Source organism: Lagenorhynchus albirostris, chromosome 7, assembly GCF_949774975.1.
Source record: "Lagenorhynchus albirostris chromosome 7, mLagAlb1.1, whole genome shotgun sequence".
NCBI classification, from domain to species: Eukaryota; Metazoa; Chordata; class Mammalia; order Artiodactyla; family Delphinidae; genus Lagenorhynchus; species Lagenorhynchus albirostris.
The window spans coordinates 33826561-33848021 of record NC_083101.1 but is presented as its reverse complement, the minus strand read 5'-3'; the positions used below and the strand labels follow the sequence as shown (position 1 = coordinate 33848021).

The window sequence follows — 21461 nt, the reverse complement described above, 5'->3', positions numbered from 1 at the left end:
TTTGTTCAAGAAATATATTAAAAACAAATGGTTTTCAGTTCCACCTTAGGGCTGGTTAACAGTACGAGAGATACGTACACAGGAGAGAGTGACATAGAAAACTGTGGAAGGGAAGAGAGAGACGAGGAAGACATAAAGCAGAGTGGGGGAAGGCAGTGGTGGCTTAGCACCTTGGAGGGGAGTGGCGCCTGGGCCATCCTGAGAGGTGTCTCTTAGACCGAGGGGGTTGCCTTCTGCCTTTGAACTGTTCACTGGCTGGTTGGTCACTCTGTATGAATCACCAGCAGCTCTAACCCCTACATTATTAGAGGATTAACATATGAGGAAGGTGATTCTCTGAGTGAGACCAATGATTGGAGTAGCTCATCACCTGCTGGGAAGATGGAAGGGAGCTCAGGCAGTAGTGGGTTGATTTAAAGAACCTGCTGCAGAATTGCCTTCTCATATTGTTCCTTACCACCCCCGAGCCCTTTGGATTTTCATGCTGGTAACCTTGCTACTTGCTACTCAGAGTATGATTCACGGAGCAGTAACAGCAGTGTTACCCAGGAACTTACAAGAAATGCAGACTCTCAGGCCCCACTCCAGACCAACAGAATCAGAATTTGCATTTCATTTGGGCAAGATCCATGGCAGGTTCGTGTGCCCGTAATAAAGCGTGAGAAGCACTGACCTAGCTAATCAAGTCTTCCAAAGTTACTTCTGAGACTCAGCCAGCATTTTAACAGATGGAACTTAGATATTGGGAAACGTTCCAAGACATTGATTCGCCCTACTTCTGATTTTCAACTTCAATTAAAAAAAAATAGTAATGAAAACAGTAATAGTAATGTAAAATTGTAATTTTACAGCAAATTGAGATTTTATTCTTACAACTTGTGGTCCACTGATTCCTTCAGCAAGCATTTGCTGACATTTGCCAATTTCCTGAGTGTTATTGATGAATCCCAGGTAAGGATGGTGAAGGGCCCTAGAGAGGTAACCTCAAACAGTGACGTTGTGTCCAAAAAAGTGACTGAGGTTCGTTTTTTCTGTGGGCAGCATAGTTTGCGGTCTGAAAGGGCTTGGGTTTGATGGGCCCCGCCAGCTGTGGATCAGTGTGTCAGGGCTAGGCCATCAAACGCTCCATTTCTGGCAAGGATTGAAATGGCCTCTCTTCCGGCTGTTTGGTCCTGAGGAAAGGATAAGGCCTTTGAGGGACTTTCACTTGCTCACTGCCTGCTTTGCTGGGCCAGGATTAGGTCATGACCCTTTTTCGTTTGTTTACTGGGGCTCCAGGCCCCTGGGGAAGGAAGGTCTGGCCAGGGTTCCGATTCTTTTCCAGTTGCTCATCGCCAGTGTGTGCCAGCACGCAATGTTTGTTGGACCAACGGATGGGTGGATATGAATGACGGAACGTTTGGATTTGAATGACGTGACATAACAAATCTGTGTCTGCTTTCAAGTTGTTGAGAGAGTCCCTCTTGCTGGGCAAGAGGGGTTTTTCTCTTCGTATGTGGCTCCTCGCCTGTCTTCAGGACAGTGCTTCTGAACAGTCGTGAAAAGGAGCTCCCTCTCGGATTTTTGTAGATGGCAGTTGAGTTTCTGCATGAACTGAATGTTCCATTTTTCAAAGTTGGATCTGGGGACACTAACAACTTCCCTTATCTGGAAAAGACAGCCAGAAAAGGTGAGTGTTTAATTTTTGTCATACATCTGAGTCCAGACCTTCATGTTTTCACCCCGCTAGTAATAACCCGCTAAAGGAGTCTCCTGAAGACAGATTTTCCAGTCAGCCTATACTCCCACTTCTTCATGTGCTGACTTGCAAGGAAAGAAATGAAAAATAAGACAGTTTTTTAAAAGAATTTTTAAATTATTTTTAATTCCTAAGAAAATATTTATATAAAATTAAGGATATGACAGTATGTGTCAAACTTCTTAGAGGAAGCTCTGACTTTGAGAAGTATTCTGTAGGTATAATATCCAACCTCCACACATCACAGTTTGTAAAGTGGTTTTACAACGTGAGTGATCTCATTTGATCCTCATGACAATCCTGGGACTGACGCAGGTCATATGATGATGATGCTTTCTACTTACTTCACTGACGAGGCATCTGAGAACACACAGCTAGGACGTTGGCCACCCCAGGCCTCACACTCTTGAGTCTGGGGCAGTGCTCACCCTACCACACCGTGCAACCTCTTAATCCAATGAGATGCTCATCTTTCTCTAAGGAGTGTGAAATTCCTCTTAATTGGGTTCACTTTGCTGAACAATAATGTTTTATGGGGGTGAGGGGAGTCCACGTTTCCCGTGGTTGAGAACAGGAACCCACCAGGCTCACCTCTGTTCCCCCACTGTGGCTGGCACAGTGCTTAAGAGATGTTTGCGGGGTTCAGTAGAATGATGAAACCAACAGCAGGGGTGTGCTTAAGGGAGATTCAGAACCCCTAAAAAGAAAGTGATGATGGTGTTGGTGTTGGGTCCCTCAGGCCGCCCAATGGTCATCTCCAGTGGGATGCAGTCCATGGACACCATGAAGCAAGTCTATCAGATTGTGAAGCCCCTCAACCCCAACTTCTGCTTCCTCCAGTGCACCAGTGCGTACCCGCTCCAGCCCGAGGACGTCAACCTGTGCGTCATCTCGGTGAGCCCGAGGGAGGGCCCTTGTCTGATTGGGCCGTTTGCTGTGGGGAAGATGCAGCCCAAATTCTAACCAGTCTTGACATACTTCGTAATTCGAACATCCTTTGACGATCTTGCTGTTGCAGAATCAAATTAGAATCAACTATGCAGTTAAGGAGTCAGATACATTCTAAAGATTACAAGTTACGTTTTCTTAAAACCCACCTTAATTTCTCTCATTATAAAATTTAAGGGGGAGTCTTCATAATTGGCCATATACATTTTCTTTACCTGTGTGTATTGGCCATCAGCGGTCCGTCTTCTGTGAATCGCTGGCTTTCTTAGTGAGTTGTGGGTTTGTTTTTGTAAAATATACATATGATTTACCATCTTAACCATTTTTTGGCGTCCAGTTCAGTGGCATTAAGTACTTTCACACTGTTGTGCTACCATCGCCACCATCCATCTCCAGGACTTTTTCATCATCTCAGAGTCAAACTCTATACTCATTAAACACTAACTGCCCATTTCCCCTCCCCGAGCCCCTGGCAGCAGTCATTCTATTTTGTCTCTATGAATTTGACTACTCTAGGTATCTCAAATAAATGGAACCGTACAGTACTTGTCCTTCTGTGTGTCTGCTTTCACTTAGCATAATGTCTTTAGGGTTCATCCATGTTGTAGCATGTGTTAGCATTTCATTCCTTTTTAAGGCTGAAAAATATTCCATTGTATGTATGTACCACATTTTGTTTATCCAGTCATCCGTTGATGGACATTTGGCATGGTTCCACATTTTGGCTATTGTGAATAATGCTGATATGAACACTGGTGTACAAATACACCATTTTTCTCCATATTGACAAACAAAATACCCATTTTGTCTGTCTGTGGGGGAGGGGGAAATGGGCAGTTAGTGTTAATGAGTATAGAGTTTGACTCAGACGATGAAAAAGTCCTGGAGATGGATGGTGGTGATGGTAGCACAACAAAACCATTTTGGGATGGTTCCACCTTTTGGCTATTGTGAATAATGCAGATATGAAGACTGGTGTATAGAAATCCGTTTTTCTTCATATTGAGTTATAGGAGACCTTCTTGAAACTTCTGGCTTTTCCTACTTCCAACTCTCTGTTATTTACCAGCTCTCTGATTCTGAGTATCCTTGAGGGTCAGAGTTGTTACAGTGACAACCTTGAGAGAGCTTTCTCTCTCCCAGCATTTTGTCTGTTCCACTTCATTCGGTTTACAGGTGACAAGGTCCAGTCCTTACCTGGCCTGAGATCTCACAGCATCCTGGTGGCAAAAGCTGGAGTAGAATTCTTTGTCTCTTATTGTTTCGGGCCATCTCTATCAATTCCTCCTGGTAGCTCCTGAAACATAATTAATTGGAAATATATAGGTGTGTAATTATCGTACAAAAAACATTATAGTAAGAGTAGTGGAATTCTAAATATACACACACACACTCCTGATACTGCAATTAACCAGTTTTCCTTTTATATTTTTCTTTCATTACCGTATATGACATTCTGTGGGTTTTTTCCCCCCATGATTATATAAGCTCTTATACATTTTTTTAGAGTCATGTTTAAATTAAAAAAAAAAATTAACCTTTTTTGAAATGACACTACTCTCTTTTCAACTAAAGTTTCTGTCTCTCCCAGTTCTGTAGTCTTTTCTCCATTTCTAGCTCATCTCTAAATCATGTTATTTTTTAAATTTAAACATGGTTTAAAAAAAAAATTCAGCCCTGAAATATATAACATACAAAATGAACATCCTCTGTAATCCCATCCCACAGAGATTACCGTAATTAACAATTTAGTGTGTCTGACGCCAAATATTTTCCTCAGTTTTCTTCCTTTGTGAAGTGTGGTCCCCATATCCCTTCCATCCCCACCTGAGGTATGCTCACATCCTCTCTCTTTAGAGCAGGGCACCGTCAGAGTTAAATTGCCAGCCTGCCCCCCAGGCCCAGCCCACCCCTGTCACAGCAGGGTGAGTCCTCTGACCTAGCAACCTGCACTTCTTTGTCCATCACACACCCTTAAGCCTGGTTTTCAAGGCCTTTGCCACTCAGCCATCCTTATCTTCTATTAATTCCCATCTGGGTCTTTCTGCTGTACTTAAGCTTTCTGGTCACCCTCACTGACAAGGCTCACTCCACTTAGAATGTCTTTCGTCACATCCAGTGAATTATAGATAACCAATTAATTAATTATTTAGCATTCCCACCAAAGGATTGTTTTGAGATTGGGCTGTATGTATTATTGATGGTGATATTTGTGCATATAGCATACTTGCTTTCAGCAGCTCAGGCTAATTAAATGTGACAGATGCTTTTTGAATGGGTTTAGGCATTTGGTTATAGTTCTGTTGTTATTCTTCGTGGTTTGCGCAGTGTGTAACATTCTTCAGATGTGTTCCTGATAACGGCAGCCATTATTTTTGAGCATTTACAGTGTGCTGAGTGCCCTCCACAAGTTCATAGCAGCTCCCACCAGGTACTGCTATCGCTGGGAAGGAGAGACTCAGAGAGCCTCGGAGGCTTCCTGGAGCTTACTGGGCCTCAAACTCAGGTCTGCCTGACTCGAGAATGTATGCGGGAAGTACCACACTATTTAACTTTTTTTTCGCTCCCTTTTTCTATTTTAAAGGAATATCAGAAGCTCTTTCCTGACATTCCCATAGGGTATTCTGGGCATGAAACAGGTATAGTGATATCTGTGGCCGCAGTGGCTCTGGGGGCCAAGGTCCTGGAGCGTCACATAACTTTGGACAAGACCTGGAAGGGGAGTGACCACTCGGCCTCGCTGGAGCCTGCGGAGCTGGCCGAGCTAGTGCGGTCCGTGCGCCTCGTGGAGAGGGCCCTGGGCTCCCCGACCAAGCAGCTGCTGCCCTGTGAGATGGCCTGCAACGAGAAGGTGGGTTCTTCTGTCCTGCCGGGTGCCACTTGAGAGGGGGCTGCGTGCGCTTACCTGAGAGGTAGTTGGTACCAGCCCTACCTGAGCACAGGCCAGTGGAATGATGCAGGAATGTCGCTCGGAGCCTATGAGTTTTTTTGGGTTCATATTAGCAGTGGGAGGAACTGGTTATTTAAGGAACTTCAGCTGTTTCTCTGGTTCCCTGGCATATTACAGTTTTCCATTAAGTCTCAGAAGCCTCTGGCCCCAGCGCTGTAGACGCCGGGTAAAGGGGGGTGGTATCCGGGGCCCCTCGTGAGGCACACGGGTAGGTCAAGTCTGGGGTCCTGTGGAGTAGGTAATCCTTGAGGGACATCCAGGCAGAGGGGCCCCATGAGGCAGTGGGAGGAGGGCCTGTGCTATGTCAAGGCATCCCTAAGCGTGGGAGGCGATGGATGGATGGGGGTGGGGCCTGTCATGGGGTTGGTGGGGAATGACGCAACGTTCCCTCAGGAGCAGTTTGAGCTGTGCAGCGTTAACCTTCAGACAGAGGGGACGGGGAGGCCCGCGAGCCCTGCCTGGCACACTGACTATGTGGGCTTCCCGGAAGCCATGGCCTATACCTGGCTCGGCCTCTGAGTCTAGAGCCAGGCGTCCCGAGGCTGCCAGGGAAGCAGACACTCCTCAAACGCTGCGGGCTGTCTGGGCCAGAACAAAGATCTAACACCAGGCCTGCTAGAGGAGTGCTCTTTTATCCCAGTGGGGCCTACTTGCTGCCCTCAAATTAAAGATGCATATACACCAGGAAATTAAAATAACAGTAAAAAGAAACAAACTACCTTATACAAGAAAAGGGGAGAGAATTGGCCCAGAAACTGGAATGAGAGTTATAGCAGTTGAGCACTTAATTTGGTTCTGAGCCTCCTGGCTCCCTGGGCAAACAGTGAGGTACCAGAGGATGCAGAATCTGATAATCATCCGCCGAAAGACCTTTTGTCCTGGCATAAATTCCAGAACTGATTCCGTGGCCCTTACCTGGAAGATGCAGAGTATTGGACTAGATACTTTGTTGAAAAGCATCTATGGGCAAGACCTAGAAACACTGGTCATGAGCTTCAGGTCTCCTTTGTTCCCCTCACCTGCCCAGCCTATCTGCCTCTTCCTAAGAGGCTCCCTTCCATACTCAGCGTCTGTGCGCCCTCTGTACTGCTACTGTACTGAGCAAGGAGGACACAAGGTTTGTGTCCCTCGAGCAGTGGGCCAGGAGTCAGGAACCCCAGGTTCTCATCTTGGCTCCTCGCAACCTTGGCCAGCTTACCTGCCCTCCGTGGACCTCCGTTTCCCCATGTTTAAAATGTGATGCTGAACTGGACGATGACAAAAGCAATCATAGTTTTAATTTACTGAGAGCAGTCTATGTTCCAGGTAGGTTACATACATTATTATCACGAATCCTTGTAGTCATCTGACAGGGCAGAGACACTGTTATTTCCCATTTTACAGAGAAACTCAGCCACAGCTTGTACCCAGCTGCCTGGGATTCGGATCTGGCTCTCTCTGGCTACATAACCTGAGTCCTTTATTATAAAGGCCCCTCCTCTGAGTCTCTGAGTCCACCCCACACTGGCCGAGTCCCTGCTGTGTGTGAGATACTGTTCTAGGCACCGAAGGGGGAAAACAGAGTCCCTGCTATCCAGGTAACCTTGTGCGAGAAAACTGATCAGGGACCTTGGGGATAAAGCAACGTGTGCTAACTATTTCTGTGAGGCTGGCACTGAGTCTTAATTTTGTCCACAGCTGGGCAAGTCTGTGGTGGCCAAAGTGAAAATTCCGGAAGGCACCATTCTAACACTGGACATGCTCACTGTGAAGGTGGGTGAGCCCAAAGGCTACCCTCCTGAAGATATCTTCAGTCTGGTGGGCAAGAAGGTCCTGGTCACTGTGGAAGAAGACGACACCATCATGGAGGAATCGGTAGAAAATCATGGCAAAAAAATCAAGTCTTAAAATAAAGTGCCATTCTCTGAATGCTGGTGCCGTCAGGTGCATTTGGGTGAGGTGGGGCAGGAATGGTGGTCTCCGGGGATCTGGCTTTCATCCACTCCCCACCCAGACAGCAGACATTTAGGGGCCAGGCCCTGGGTCAAGCCCGTTGGAGGGATACAGAGAGCAAATATGGGTGGCCTCTGCCTCAGGCTGGCTGGCCCAGAAGGGGCGGTGGGCTCAGAAGCATCTCATCACTGCCCAGTGGCAGTGAGGGTGCAGAGGAGTGAGTGCTGGCTGTATGGGCCCTCTCCTTTCAGCCTTCCTTCTTCCTGCCTGCAAAACCAACCCTAATGACCCCAAATATCTCTTCCTTCCAGCTCTCTCTCCTTATCCCCTGCCGCCCTGGGATTGAGTCTAGTTAGCTGTATAGCCATCACTAGGCATTAGAGAAGGGGTTGGCCAAAGTGTTTTGCAGGCAGAGGATGCCAAAGCACTCACAGCTCTGAGCAAAGAGAGGGAATGGCATTTGTTCCTTCTTTAAACAAATATGGAGGGCCTACTATGTGCCAGGCCCTGCTTTGGGGCCTGAGGATGCTGCAGTGAATCCCCTCCTTATGGGACTTCCGTTCAGATGGGGACAGATGCTCCATAAAGTAAACCACAGAAGGTGACACGTGCAGTGGGGCACGTGAGGGAGCTGGGGAGTGTGGGGCTTGGCGTATTTGCAGCTTGTGGTGACTTGTAAGTATGCTGGCGATGCTGAAATCAGCCCTTCCATGATCCGTGGTGAAATTACAAACCCAGCTAACAAAAGATCCTCACTGTTGGACTTCCTTGAACTGAAGCATGAACCCTTCACAGAGATTCCCTATCATAGTCCTCTTTGTTCTTTTGAACCAATACTGAGATTAATGATTATTTTCAAATGCACTTTCAAATTCTTAATCTTTGTTCATATTTATTTGACCTGGTTACTTTAATTCCTCTTGATTCAAAGTGTATCTTGGGGGGCTTCCCTAGTGGCACAGTGGTTGAGAGTCCACCTGCCGACGCAGGGGACACGGGTTCGTGCCCCGGTCTGGGAAGATCCCACATGCCGCGGAGTGGCTGGGCCCGTGAGCCATGGCCGCTGAGCCTGCGTGTCCGGAGCCTGTGCTCCGCAACGGGAGAGGCCACAACAGTGAGAGGCCCGCGTACCGCAAAAAAAAAAAAAGAAAAGTGTATCTTGGAGTCTCTTTTCGAATGCGTAAATTGCTCTTTGAAGTTTCTTTACTTGTGAGGATAGGGCCTCCCTCTCCTGGGGATCCCAAAACAGTTTCTGGAAGGAGACTCGCGTTTGTATGTGTGGGTGGGGTGGGGTGGGAATCCGGGGTTGTACTCACGAGAATCCGTAAAATTGACGTGCTAGGAGCTGGAGTGTGACGGCATCCATTTCTGGCTGCTGTTTACTCCCTTTCACTTCTCCCTACAAACAGTCATGAGCAGACAATCAAAATTTCTGATTCCATAGCCTTTTTTTTTTTTTTTCCTACAAGAGCAGAGATGACATTAAATATCTGAGACCTCCTAACAAGAAGAGACTTAGTATGGTAGTAGACGATGTGTTCCAGGGCCTGGGAAGAGGAGGTGGGTCTGAAAGGAAAGGAGGGAAGAGCCTAGCTGGGGCTCTGGCTGAGAATGTACAGCAGGCGGTTTCTAGCAGGGAACCTGTCAGTTGCTTCCAGGTCCTGTCAGACTGGAATGTGAGAAGGGCCCAGGCTGCTCTGTAGACCTCAGCTGGATTCCCCCAGAGGGCAGAAGCCAGTGAGGGCACAGGGCCTAACTCTGCCCTTTGGGTAGAGGACTGGGTAATGTGTTGGAGAGAACTGTGAAGAAGGGCCATTGTCTAGAACCCGCTTCCCATAAGGGCACATAGAGAAAATCATAGCCTGTGAATGCCTTGTGTAGGTAAAGTATGGGGCTGCCTGCAGCCAGGAGCAGCTGGCCACCTCATGCTGTGCCAGGCCCTGAGGGCAGGAGGATGGATCTCTGGGCACAGCTCTGGCCTATTCGTACGTCCCTGAGCACCTGCCAGGAAGGAGATCCAGTGCTGGGCCCACAGTGAGGCAGCAGACGGTCCCTGTTGGAGAATTCACAGCCTATTGGGTGCAGTTACGTCCACAAATAGTGCCCTGCATGTGTGAATTGCGGAAATGTTTTCCAAGAGTCATGAGAGCTATGGGAGTGGGGATGGGAGAGGAGGCGTTGGCCAGGGAAGCTCTCCTGGAGGAGGTGGCACTTTAGTTCAACCGTGCATGTTGAGAAGTGACTGAGGGAGGAATTGTGGAATCTGGGGCATGGGAAGTACCCTGTATGTCCAGGTGAAAGTTGGGCAGGGAAGGGCCACATGGAGAGGAAGGAAGGGATTTGGAAGGTTGTCAGGAAGGAAGCAAGGGCTTAAAAGCCTGCTGACTTTGGACTGTGTTCAATAGGCAATGGGAAGCCATGGAAGGCTTCAGAGCAGGACATGGCGGACTCAACCTTGGGCCCCATCCCTCTTATGCTTACCGTCCCACCTCGTATGCAGCTTGGCTTCTTGGGCAGCCTGTCCCCTCCTCGTGGTATGGACTCCTGCTCACCATGCCCTGGCTGCGCTGGGCCACCTGTGTGTGCCCTCTGCTAGGCTGCGTCTCCTCCACCAGGCTATCATCACTGTCCCCCTTCTCCCTGGCAAAAAGGAACTGCAGAAACAGAAGATATCATTCAGTAGATAAGAAAGGGTCCCTGAAATCTCTAAAAATTAGTAAGTGACCACAAATGGCTTCAATGTTGATCAAAAGTTGCCCAAAGTTACATAATATTATCTTGGATAGGAACTGCTGGGAGGCAGAATTTGTTGCCACATAAGCAAGAAGTTCTAATGTGAATTACCTTCAGAAATAGTGAACTCCCCCCATTACTAGAGATATTCCATCAAGGACCAGCTGACTAGAGCAAGAAAGTTGTGGAGGGGGTGGGAAATGAGCAAGGCCCCGTCCAGGCCTGGGTGCCGTGTACTTGAAGCAACACAAACTCCCAATGAAGAACACGGTTAAAAGGGACGGTACGGGCTTCCCTGGTGGCACAGTGGTAGAGAGTCCGCCTGCCGATGCAGGGGGCACGGGTTCCTGCCCCGGTCTGGGGGGGATCCCACATGCCGCGGAGCGGCTGGGCCCGTGAGCCATGGCCGCTGAGCCTGCGCGTCCGGAGCCTGTGCTCTGCAACGGGAGAGGCCACAACAGTGAGAGGCCCGTGTACCAAAAAAAAAAAAAAAGGGGGATGGTACTCATTTTATTAAAACCACATCTGCAAGCAATTTGCTCTTATCAATAAGGAAATTTCTATAAATTCAAGTCTGAAAGAGAATAAGTGATCAGTACCGTTACAGACATGGACCCCAAGGAAGCTCAGTCCTGTGCTGAGTATTCACGGAGGCTCCTGCTACTGCCAAAGGGCAGCTAGGAGTATCAGCTGTCTCAGCACCGTGTCAGGCACAACAGGAACTCCACTGGGGATGCAGATAGGTCCTGGCATGGTACAGTACTGTACAGTTTTTAAGGCAAGTTCATATCCTGCGGGCTCATCTGAGCCTCACAGCACTTGCAGGTGGGGTCATTAACCTCATTTTACAGATGATGCCCCCAGGAGTACAGTGACTAGCTTGAGGTCACAATTGATTGTGGACCAAAACTGCAGTTTTCATCCTTTATAGTCCAGCTCTGACTCTGCTACATGAATCCCAAACTCTCAAATCTCCCTCTGGGTGTAAGACCTCATCTCAGAGCCCATGGAAGGTAATCCAAAGGTAGACTTAAGTCCCACAGAGAAACCGAGCAAAAGCAAAGCATCACAGGCCTAATAAGAGAGGGGCCATCTCCAAAGAAGATATACAGATTGCCAACAAACACATGAAAGGATGCTCAACATCACTAATCATTAGAGAAATGCAAATCAAAACTACAATGAGATATCATCTCACACCGTTCAGAATGGCCCTCATCAAAAAATCTACAAACAATAAATGCTGGAGGAGGGTGTGGAGAAAAGGGAACACTCTTGCACTGTTGGTGGGAATGCAAATTGATACAGCCACTATGGAGAACAGTATGGAGGTTCCTTAAAAAACTAAAAATAGAATTACCATATGACCCAGCAATCCCACTAGTGGGCATATACACTGAGAAAACCATAATTCAAAAAGAGTCATGTACCAAAATGTTCATTGCAGCTCTATTTACAATAGCCAGGACATGGAAGCAACCTAAGTGTCCATCAACAGATGAATGGATAAAGAAGATGTGGCACATATATACAATGGAATATACTCAGCCATAAAAAGAAACGAAATTTTGAGTTATTTGTAGTGAGGTGGATGAACCTAGAGTCTGTCATACAGAGTTAAGTAAGTCAGAAAGAGAAAAACAAATAGCGTATGCTAACACATATATATGGAATCTAAGGGAAAAAAAAAGGTCATGAAGAACCTAGGGGTAAGACGGGAATAAAGACATAGACCTACTAGAGAATGGACTTGAGGATATGGGGAGGGGGAAGGGTAAGCTGTGACAAAGTGAGAGAGTGGCATGGACATATATACACTACCAAACGTAAAATAGCTAGCTAGTGGGAAGCAGCCGCATAGCACAGGGAGATCAGCTCGGTGGTTTGTGACCACCTAGAGGGGTGGGATAGGAAGGGTGGGAGGGAGACGCAAGAGGGAAGAGATTGGGAACATATGTATACGTATAACTGATTCACTTTGTTATAAAGCAGAAACTAACACACCATTGTAAAGCAATTATACTCCAATAAAGATGTTAAAAAAGAAAAAAAAAGAATAAAGAGAGGGGCCAGAGCGAGTAGGCACTGGCTAGAGACCGGCTGCATTCACCTGAACATGGTGGATGAGTACAGACCCCAGTTCCACCATCAGCTGTGTGACTTTGGGCAAGTTACTCATTCTGTGTCTCAATTTTGCCATGTGTACAATTGGGATAACTTTCTACCTCCTAGGGGTGATGTAAGGATCAAATGAGTTAATAGCTGTAAAGCATTAGAACAGTGCCTGACAAAATAGCAAGTACTTTTACTTGGACCCTGCGGCCGTGGGTCTGGGAATAAATATTGATTTGCAGGGATGAACAGAGATATGGGGTCAAGTGCATGCATCTTCCTCTGTCAGGAATGCCCTCTGCCTGTCAGAATTCTGCTCTGGGCCATCCCCAGTAGAATTAATTTCCCTCTTCTCAGCATTCCTGGAGCATAGTGCTGAAGACATCTATCCAAGCTAGAGTTTTAAATGATTTGGTTAGGACTAAAGCCACTTTTGAGGTTCCTTCTGCCTTGTATTCTACTTACATTACATTGCCCCATATGAAAGTACCGTTTTCAGGTTAAAAAAAAACTATTGGAAATTGGCAGTTTTATATGGTTCAAACCAATTAACGCACTGAGAGTCTGTTTAAACCCTGAGGGAGATTGCTTTGCGTGTTCCTCACCCTACCACTGCCCTCCTGCCAAGTACCTAAGAAGATACTTTTACATAGTACCACTTCAAAACCATATAAGGAATTTGACCGACAGGATGCTGAACCTTCAGAACTGAGGCACAGACCCTGGAAAGAGGCCTTTCCCTCCCTACTAGAGGGGATGATCTCCCTGCTGATCTGGCCTTCTCTATTTCCATTATTACCTTCTGGAAAGCAGGGGCTCTCTGGGTTTCCTTGGCAACATTTTGGACCTGAGGAGCATAGGGATGCCTGAGCTGCCCAAACCCCACTCATAGTTAGTTCCTCTCCTTTTGATTCCAAGACGGTTGGGAAAACTGCCTGTGGTTGCTTAGCAACAGTCACGTGCTGATTTCTTCCCAACATTCCCTAAGAAATGAATAAGCAGTAAAATCTTCCAGGTTGAAAGCTGGGCCTGAAGGGCTGGGCCAGGGGGCAAGTGAGACACATGCCTGAGGGCTGGGAGGTGGCCGAGCCCTTAATCACCGTGGGTGACTTTAGGCAACTTTCTTTCAGGACCTTATTCTCCCCAAATGTACAATGGGGTCAGGCTGAGTGATCTGTGAGACCCTCCCAGCTCAGCTGTTCTGATTCAATAGCAGCCAGCTAGTGGTCATTCACTCGCTGCCTTGGAGGGAAGGGACTTTCTGAACTTTTCAGGGTGGGTAAGGTGTAGGACATGGCTGCCCTTAGGAATCTTCCAATCTAATTGGAAAGACAGGTCCCAGACTGTGGATCTGATACAGAGAGATTCTTGTAGCTTGGGGAGACTTCCTGGGGGCAGTTAAGCCTGGGGAAAACAGACAGGCAAAAAGAAGAAGGGGCTTTCCTGTATAAATGTGTTTATATGGGAAATGGCAAGGGCAAGGGTATAGAGGTGCAACTATGCGACACACAGTTCTGATTGGAGAGTCTCTGAAAAGAGCAGTAGGAGCTAGATGAGGATGTGTAGTTTGGGGCAGACTAGAAAAGCCTTGACTGCTAAGGTAAAGTGCTCCCCACCCCCCCCATAGTCTCCTTGGGAACCTTCTGATAGTTCTAAGAGGTTAAGTGGTTTCACGCAGATCACTCTAGCTGTAGGGTGGAGGATGAGCATGGGAAAGGGTTCAGGCCAGGTGTTAAGAAGCTCTTGCAGCTGCTCTTAAGGAAGTGACATGGACAAGCTGAAGGAGAGTGGAGAGGAGGAAGCAGATCCGAGGGACATTAAGGGACAGAAGAGTCTTAGCGACTCTTATTCACATATTTACTGTGCGCCTACTATGTGCCAGGCGGTTCTGAGTGCTGTACGAGGGAGAATGTTCTGAGGCTAAGGATCATGTATTCTGACATGGTGAGGATGCTTAGGGCTCACCCATGGGTGTGTCCTTTCAGGAACCTGGACTAAAAGCAGTGTAGAAGAAGGGCCCTGGTGGCGGTGGGGAATTCGGATGAGAGAGCAGCAGCAGAGGACCTGTGTTTAGGGCCCGTTTGAAACTAGCGTACCTAGGAGAGGAACTGTTCAAAGCACAGGGCATGACTGGTAGGGGAGAGGATGGGAATGCTTACAGAGGCGGCAGTAGAACAGCCATGTCTGGATCGGATGAGACCAGAGCCGCGGAGAGCCTAGGGCGGCCACTCAGGTGTCGGCCCCTAGGGCAGTCGGGAGATGCTGATGGCCCCTTCCCAGAGCCGCAGGGCCGGGTAGAGCAGCTCCTGGAAGGCGGCACGGAAGGTGTGCAGGTGGGTCATGCCGTCACGTCGTAAAAGGTGAAGACGCCGACCTCGTAGTCCAGGAAGACGCCGAGCCGGTCGGGGTCGTCGCGGCGCCGCAGACGGCTGCGCTGGCCGTCGTGGAAGGCCCAGTACTCGAGGTCATATAGTTCGAGGCACCAGGACTGGCGGTTGCAGCCCAAGCGGGCTGCGGCAGAGGCGCCGCAGGGAGCCGTAGGCCGCGCCCACCCACCAGCCGACGCCCGCCTCCAGCACGTCCACTTCCCAGTAGTGGCGGCCGGCGTCGAAGCAGTCGCGGCCCAGCACCTGCCACAGCGCGTCGAAACGCAGCGCAGGATTGAGCCCCAGGTTGCCGTGGTGGCCACAACGCACCTTCAAGCAGTCTGCCGAGAGACGCACGCGCGAGTGCAGCGTGTCTGCCTCCAGCGTGAGCGTACGCGCGTCTGCGGAGGGCGGGGACACCGGGCCAGGCCCGATGGGCGGGGCCAGTGCCCCTGCCCCGCCCCCTGGAAACCGACCCTGCTGGTACCCGTTGTCCCGCAAGTGTTCAGGGTAGAATACAGGGAAACACGGAAATCACGAGTGGGGCGGTGGCTGGGGAGCACGGGCAGGAGAAAACATTTTAGTGCACACCCGTTGTACGGCTTGAATTTTGTACCATGGAATTTGTTGCCAATTTCTAAAAAGTTAATAAAAAATAATCCTATCGGGGCTTCCCTGGTGGCGCAGTGGTTGAGAGTCTGCCTGCCAATGCAGGGGACACGGGTTCGAGCCCTAGTCTGGGAAGATCCCACATGCCGCGGAGCAGCTAGGCCCGTGAGCCACAACTACTGAGCCTGCGCGTCTGGAGCCTGTGCTCCGCAACAAGAGAGGCCGCGATAGTGAGAGGCCCGCGCACCGCAATGAAGAGTGGTCCCTGCTCGCTGCAACTAGAGAAAGCCCTTGCACAGAAACGAAGCCCCAACACCATCAAAAATAAAAAAATAAATAAATTTAAATTATATAAAAATAAAAAAAAAATAATCCTATCACTGTTAACACTTGGGTGTATATGCTTCCAATTTTTTTCTTTACTTGCCCCTTTATAGTTTTTTTCTTAACGTTGGTGTCATACTATACAGGCTCTTGGGTAATCTGCTTTTGAAATTTATTGAAGTATTTATGAACATTTTACCACATCAATTTCATCTGTGGATTCAACAAACCTCTGATCAAATTTTGATGGGCTGTTGGATCTGTGCATGCAGAATCCATGGATACAGGGAGCTGAGTGTATTTGCAAACCATATAATTGTTAAGAGATTAATGTCCAGAGTATATAAGGAACTGGTACCACTCAGTATCAAAAAAAAACAAAAACAAAAAAAAGAATAACCCAACTAAAAAATGAGCAAAGGGGCTTCCCTGGTGGCGCAGTGGTTGAGAGTCTGCCTGCCGATGCAGGGCACACGGGTTCGTGCCCCGGTCCAGGAAGATCTCACATGCCGCGGAGCGGCTAGGCGCGTGAGCCATGGCCGAGGAGCCTGTGCTCCGCAACGGGAGAGGCCACAACAGTGAGAGGCCCGTGTACCGCAAAAAAAAAAAAAAAAAAAAAAAAAAGCATTTTAATGGCAACCTTAAGATTTTGATGTATAGATGAATTATAATTTAACGTATTCCCTCCCCCCGCCTTAAAAAATATGCTTTTTAAAAAGGTTTTGAAAATACTAATATGAATACATCTTTATGTATCTGATTAGTTATTTAGAATATATTCCTAGAAGAAGAAGAATTGCTCGGTCGACGGGGATGATTGTGATTTTAAGGCCTTTGGTAAATATTGCCAAACTGTCCTCCAGAAAGGTGGTGGTGATTTAAACTCCCAATAACAGTTCTTGCTGCATTATACACCTCTGTAGACATGAAGTTAGAGAAAAGTCTAGATCTTAGGGCATGTGGATGTTTAGCTTTAGTAGATACTGCTGGATAGTTTTCTCGGTAATATTTTGGAGTTTTCTGTAGAGAGGTTTTGTATGTCTTTTGTTAGATTTATTCCTAGCTTTTTAAAAGTGTTACTGAAAATAATGTTTTTAAAATTTCATTTTCTAATTGTTTATTGCCGATACATAGAAATACAATTGATTTTTGTATGCTGACATTACATCCAGCAGCTGTTCTAAATTCATTTGGTAACTAATTTATTTATAGATTATTTTGGATTTTCTGTAAATAATAATGTCACCTTTGAATAATGATCTTTTTTTCCCTTTTCCCATCCTTATACGTTACTTTTTTTTTTTTTTTGGCCTCAAGGCACTCTCTAGGACATCTAGAACAATGTTGCATAGAAGTGTTTATACTGGGCATCCTTTTCTCCCACTCCTGGGTAAATACCCAACAGAAATGCATACATAGTGCATCAAAAGACATGTACAGGGATATTCAAAGCAACATTATTCACTATAGGCAAAAGCTAAACAATCCAAAATGTCCATCAATATATTAAGTGTGCTACATTCATACAATGGAATACTACACCACAGTGAAAATCAACAAACTACTGCTACACACAATCATATGGGTAAATCTCACAAATGTCATGTTGTTCTGTCGAAGCAAGACACAAAAGAGTAGTCTGAGTGATCTCATTATATAAAGGTCAAAGACAGGCAAAAGTAATCTTTACTGTGAGAAGTCAGGAGAGTAGTTACCCTTCGGGATAGTGAACTGGCATGAGGAAGGATTCTGGGGAGCTAGAAGTTTCCATTTCATGGTCTGAAGGAAGTTATTGAATGTGTTCACTTTTAAAAAATCATTGAGCTACAGCCCTTTGACTTGTGCACTTTATGTATTTTATATTTGTTAAAGTTTAGTTTAAAAAAATGCATGCCTAGTAATTCCATTTTGAGAAATTACCTAAAAAAATACAAAAATGAGCTAAGGTGTATTCAGTCACTAATCAATTCAACAAAGAGGTACAAGAATGGATGTTTACTGCAGCACTGTTTATAGAAATGAAAATGTAAAGCAGCCTAAATGTCCAATAGTATGATATCAGATTGATTTAAACATGGCATATTCAATGGAATACCATGTATCCTTTAAAAATAACTATAATATCTGTGTTTATTAAAATAGAAAATTGTTCAATCTATACTATTAAATTTATTTATATATTTATTTATTTATTTTGCGGTACGCAGGCCTCTCACTGTTGTGGCCTCTCCCGTTGCGGAGCACAGGCTCCGGACGCACAGGCTCAGTGGCCACGGCTTACGGGCCCAGCCGCTCCGCGGCATGTGGGATCCTCCCGGACCGGGGCACAAACCCATGTCCCCTGCATCGGCAGGCGGACTCTCAACCACTGCGCCACCAGGGAAGCCCTAAATTTTTAAAATTACAAAAGAAGGCAATTCCCTGGTGGTCCAGTGGTTAGGACTCCGTACTTCCACTCCTGGGGGCCAGAGTTTGACCCCTGATTGGGGAATTAAGATCCTGCAAGCCTCGTGGTGGAGCCACAAATAAATAAATAAATAAATAAATAAAATTACAAAAGAATATCTATAATATCTCATTTTTAAAAATCTGTAGACATATATATTTTTTAAATGTCTGAAAGAATATATGACAAACATTAACATCATTTAACTCTGGGGCAGCCAATTGTTTTTTTTAGTATATGTAATTTGGAATTCTCTACAAGAAGCACACATTACCTGTATAATTTTTTAAGGGAACAAAGATGTTCATAATATATCAGTAGATGAAAACACAGATTACAAAACAGGATGTAGAGTATGACACCATGTTTGTAAAAAATATATATATTAAATATTTATCACAGTATGTATATAGATATACCAAAGAAAGTTAAAAGGGCAAATAATAGTAGTTATCTACTACTACGTGTCTGCCTCGGCATGTGAGCAGAAACATTTCCGAAGCTCCTCAGTGATTTATGAGTGATTTTCTTTTTAAAAACTTTTCTTTGTTTTCTAATTTTTCTACAGTGAACGTGTATTATTTCTGTGGTTTTTAAAAAACTGATAATAAGGGTTAAGAAAACTGAAGTTGGGTTTCTTAGGGGAAAAGGGGGGCCTCTACTTCAGTGACCCTCCCTCCCACAAGTACACCCCACGCCCTCTTCACCCTCTCCCCGCTCCTGGGGTCTTACATTTTAAGAAGAGTGATCGCTCTGGTGAGGGGCTTGTTTTCAGCAGGGAACCTGGCTGGGCGCCGGAGGAGCCCGAGAGCTGGCAGTTCACGTCTGTAATGAATTGTGAGAAATGAGTGCCTGGTGTTCATGCAAGCAGCACAAATTACAAAACATACTAAAAATATTACACAACTGGGGATTTGCATAATCTCTCCCCAAGAATTGCATGCAAATTTAAGTAGGAAATGCAAATTCACAGTAACAAGAAAACTTCAGGACAAGGCTCAGATCTATACAGAAACGCACTTTCCAGGATCCGAAGCAAACTGAGCAATGACAGGCCAGTGTGAGTGAGGCCTGGACATGGGGAGGAGACAGCAGGCTCCAGGACCATCCTGAGAGTCAACCATGTATTCAGCAGTCAAGGAAGGGGGCAATTTCATGGCAGACATGCAAATTCTAGGATAAAGATCGAAAACAAGAAATCAAAGCTGAACCCTTAGGAAGGTCGCGTTCCGCTCTCATCCAGGTAAGAGGGAGTTCAGGGGAAACCCAAGTCATGGTCCCTGTCTCCAACAGCTCAGTCAGGTAAATGAGGTGAGAAATGGGCTTGCTTGAGCCATACCGCTCAAGGCAGAGAGTGCTCTAGATCGAAGAGGAGATGTGAAAGGGCTCCAGGGCCTGGAGGGGTCAGTGAAGGCTTCATGGAGGAAGAAGCACCTCAGCTGGCCCTTAAAGGATGGGGAAGATTTGGACACCCAGAAAAAGGATGGGAGCCTTTCCCCAGGATACAGCAGGAGCAAAGACATTAAGGACAGGTGCTAGGAGCATCGTGTAAAAACTGAGGAGCCATGGAAGGTGTTTGAAGGAGCGTAGATATGAGCAGAAGAATCTCCAGAGCTCTCTCTGGTGGGGAGTGGATGGGGCAGGGTGAGTGTGGAGGCAGAGGCCCTGTTGGTAGGCTCAAGCCTGACCTGGGGCAGCAGGGATGGAAAAGGGGCTGGGTTCAGGATATACTGCAGTGGTACAAGTACCAAGGCTTAACTCTAATGGGAGTGGAGAATGAAGAGTAGAATGGAGTCAAGAAGCAGAGGATTGGGGGTTGAGGCATGGAAGATGCCGGATTCCATTTCAGCCTGTTGAGCCTGCAATGCCTGTTGGACTCACAGGTAGGGAGGTGAGGCAGGACACTGGAAGGGCAGTGGTGCTGCAAGACCCCCATCTCCCTGTGGCCTTCCTGGGAGTCAGTACCTCTCAGTATTACCTGTGATAGTAAGAATGATGGCCTTATCTGGTGGTGGATGAGGGGTGATGGGCTGAGAGGAAGCAGACTCCAGGGGATCAGAAAACAAACCTTGGGACCAGAGTCTGTTTGAATTCTGCCTCTACCCCTACCAGCTGTGTGACCTAGGGCAAGTCAGTTAACCTCTCTGACCCTCAGCTTCCTCATCCGTAAAATGGGGGATAATGAAGATGTCTACCACACAGGGTAATGCTGATGGTTGCATTTTTTAGCAAAATCAACACAGAACACATGAAGCAAATAACCATTAGTAATCTTGACATCAACATGAGCTTCAATCATGGTCTGCCATTTTGTGACCATGGAGCACATTTTGACATGGATAAGATCCATGCCATGAAAGTTAGGCAGTTCTTGCCCTGAACATCTTCAGGAATTAGCTTTAATTCTCTAAATGCAGCTTCATCATTCTGCAGGTCAGCAAGGCTCACTTCCAAAAGTTAACCCTTGAGACCATCAAAAGCAATTTTGGTTCCTAGAGTTCTCATGACTAGGGTTTTTCCAATATTTCTTATATGGAACGTAGTTGGTACTTTCACATCGTACCAACCTTCCTTAGAAAACAGATCAACCATTTTCTTCTTGGCTCCTTTTTAACTGCCTTTCGTCAGGCATTTGCTCTTGCAAACCACCATGGTGCTGCTCAGAGAGCCAAAGGGGCCATTCTCTTCAAGTCTAAATGCTCTTTTCCATCTCAGAATATGACAACTTCCTTCTAGTTGTTCCAGTAAAAATCTGTGGAGTCTCCTTGGTATCTCCTTCTCTCTTCTTCCCTTCCTGCGCCCACATCTACTCCTGTTGACTCCCCCCACCTGCCCTTTGCTGTTCCTTCAACATGCCAAACTTACTCTTCCCTTGTGCCTCGGGACCTTTGCACTTGCTTTTCCCTCTGCCTAGAAGACATTTCCCCCAGATATATCAGCAGCAGCAACAATAACAGCTAACACTCACATGGTGCTTATTATGCCTGAGCACCATTCTGAGCGCTTTACATGTAAGAACTCATTTAATCCTTACAACAACTCTATGAGACAGGAATATATTATCATCTCCATTTTATGGATATGGAAACAGAGGCATAGAAAAGTTAGGTGCCCTGCTCAAGATGGCAGGGTTAGGAAGTGGTGGGCCTGGGATAGGAACCCGGGCAGTCTGGCTCCAGAGTCCATGCATGTGACCACAATGATCTCCAGCCCATCCTTCAGGTCAGCTCACACATCCCCTTCTCAAAGAGGCCTTTCCCACTTCCCATAGAAAATAGCTCTTCCTCCTGGTCACCCTCCATT

The 21461-nt window shown here is 46.7% G+C and overlaps 2 protein-coding genes and 1 pseudogene across 2 annotated transcripts in view; 1 reads left to right on the top strand and 2 right to left on the bottom strand.

The window, feature by feature from the left end:
- The window catches only part of NANS (N-acetylneuraminate synthase), a 29219-nt gene extending 21675 nt beyond the window's left edge, over positions 1-7544 (top strand). Inside the window, exons 3-6 of the mRNA XM_060154774.1 lie at positions 1570-1669; positions 2478-2632; positions 5271-5537; positions 7314-7544. Coding sequence (XP_060010757.1) covers positions 1570-1669; positions 2478-2632; positions 5271-5537; positions 7314-7523 — 732 coding nt within the window. The 3' untranslated portion in view covers positions 7524-7544. The remainder of the gene's footprint in view (positions 1-1569; positions 1670-2477; positions 2633-5270; positions 5538-7313) is intronic.
- A 1220-nt stretch (positions 7545-8764) lies between these two features.
- Positions 8765-21461, bottom strand: part of TRIM14 (tripartite motif containing 14) — a 29976-nt gene continuing 17279 nt past the window's right edge. Inside the window, 6 exon segments of the mRNA XM_060153194.1 lie at positions 8765-8967; positions 10050-10222; positions 14573-14760; positions 14763-14941; positions 14943-15180; positions 18891-18983. Of these exon segments, the coding sequence (XP_060009177.1) occupies positions 14657-14760; positions 14763-14941; positions 14943-15180; positions 18891-18983 (614 nt within the window). The 3' untranslated portion in view covers positions 8765-8967; positions 10050-10222; positions 14573-14656.
- Positions 20350-20810, bottom strand: LOC132523082 (small ribosomal subunit protein eS1-like; annotated as a pseudogene).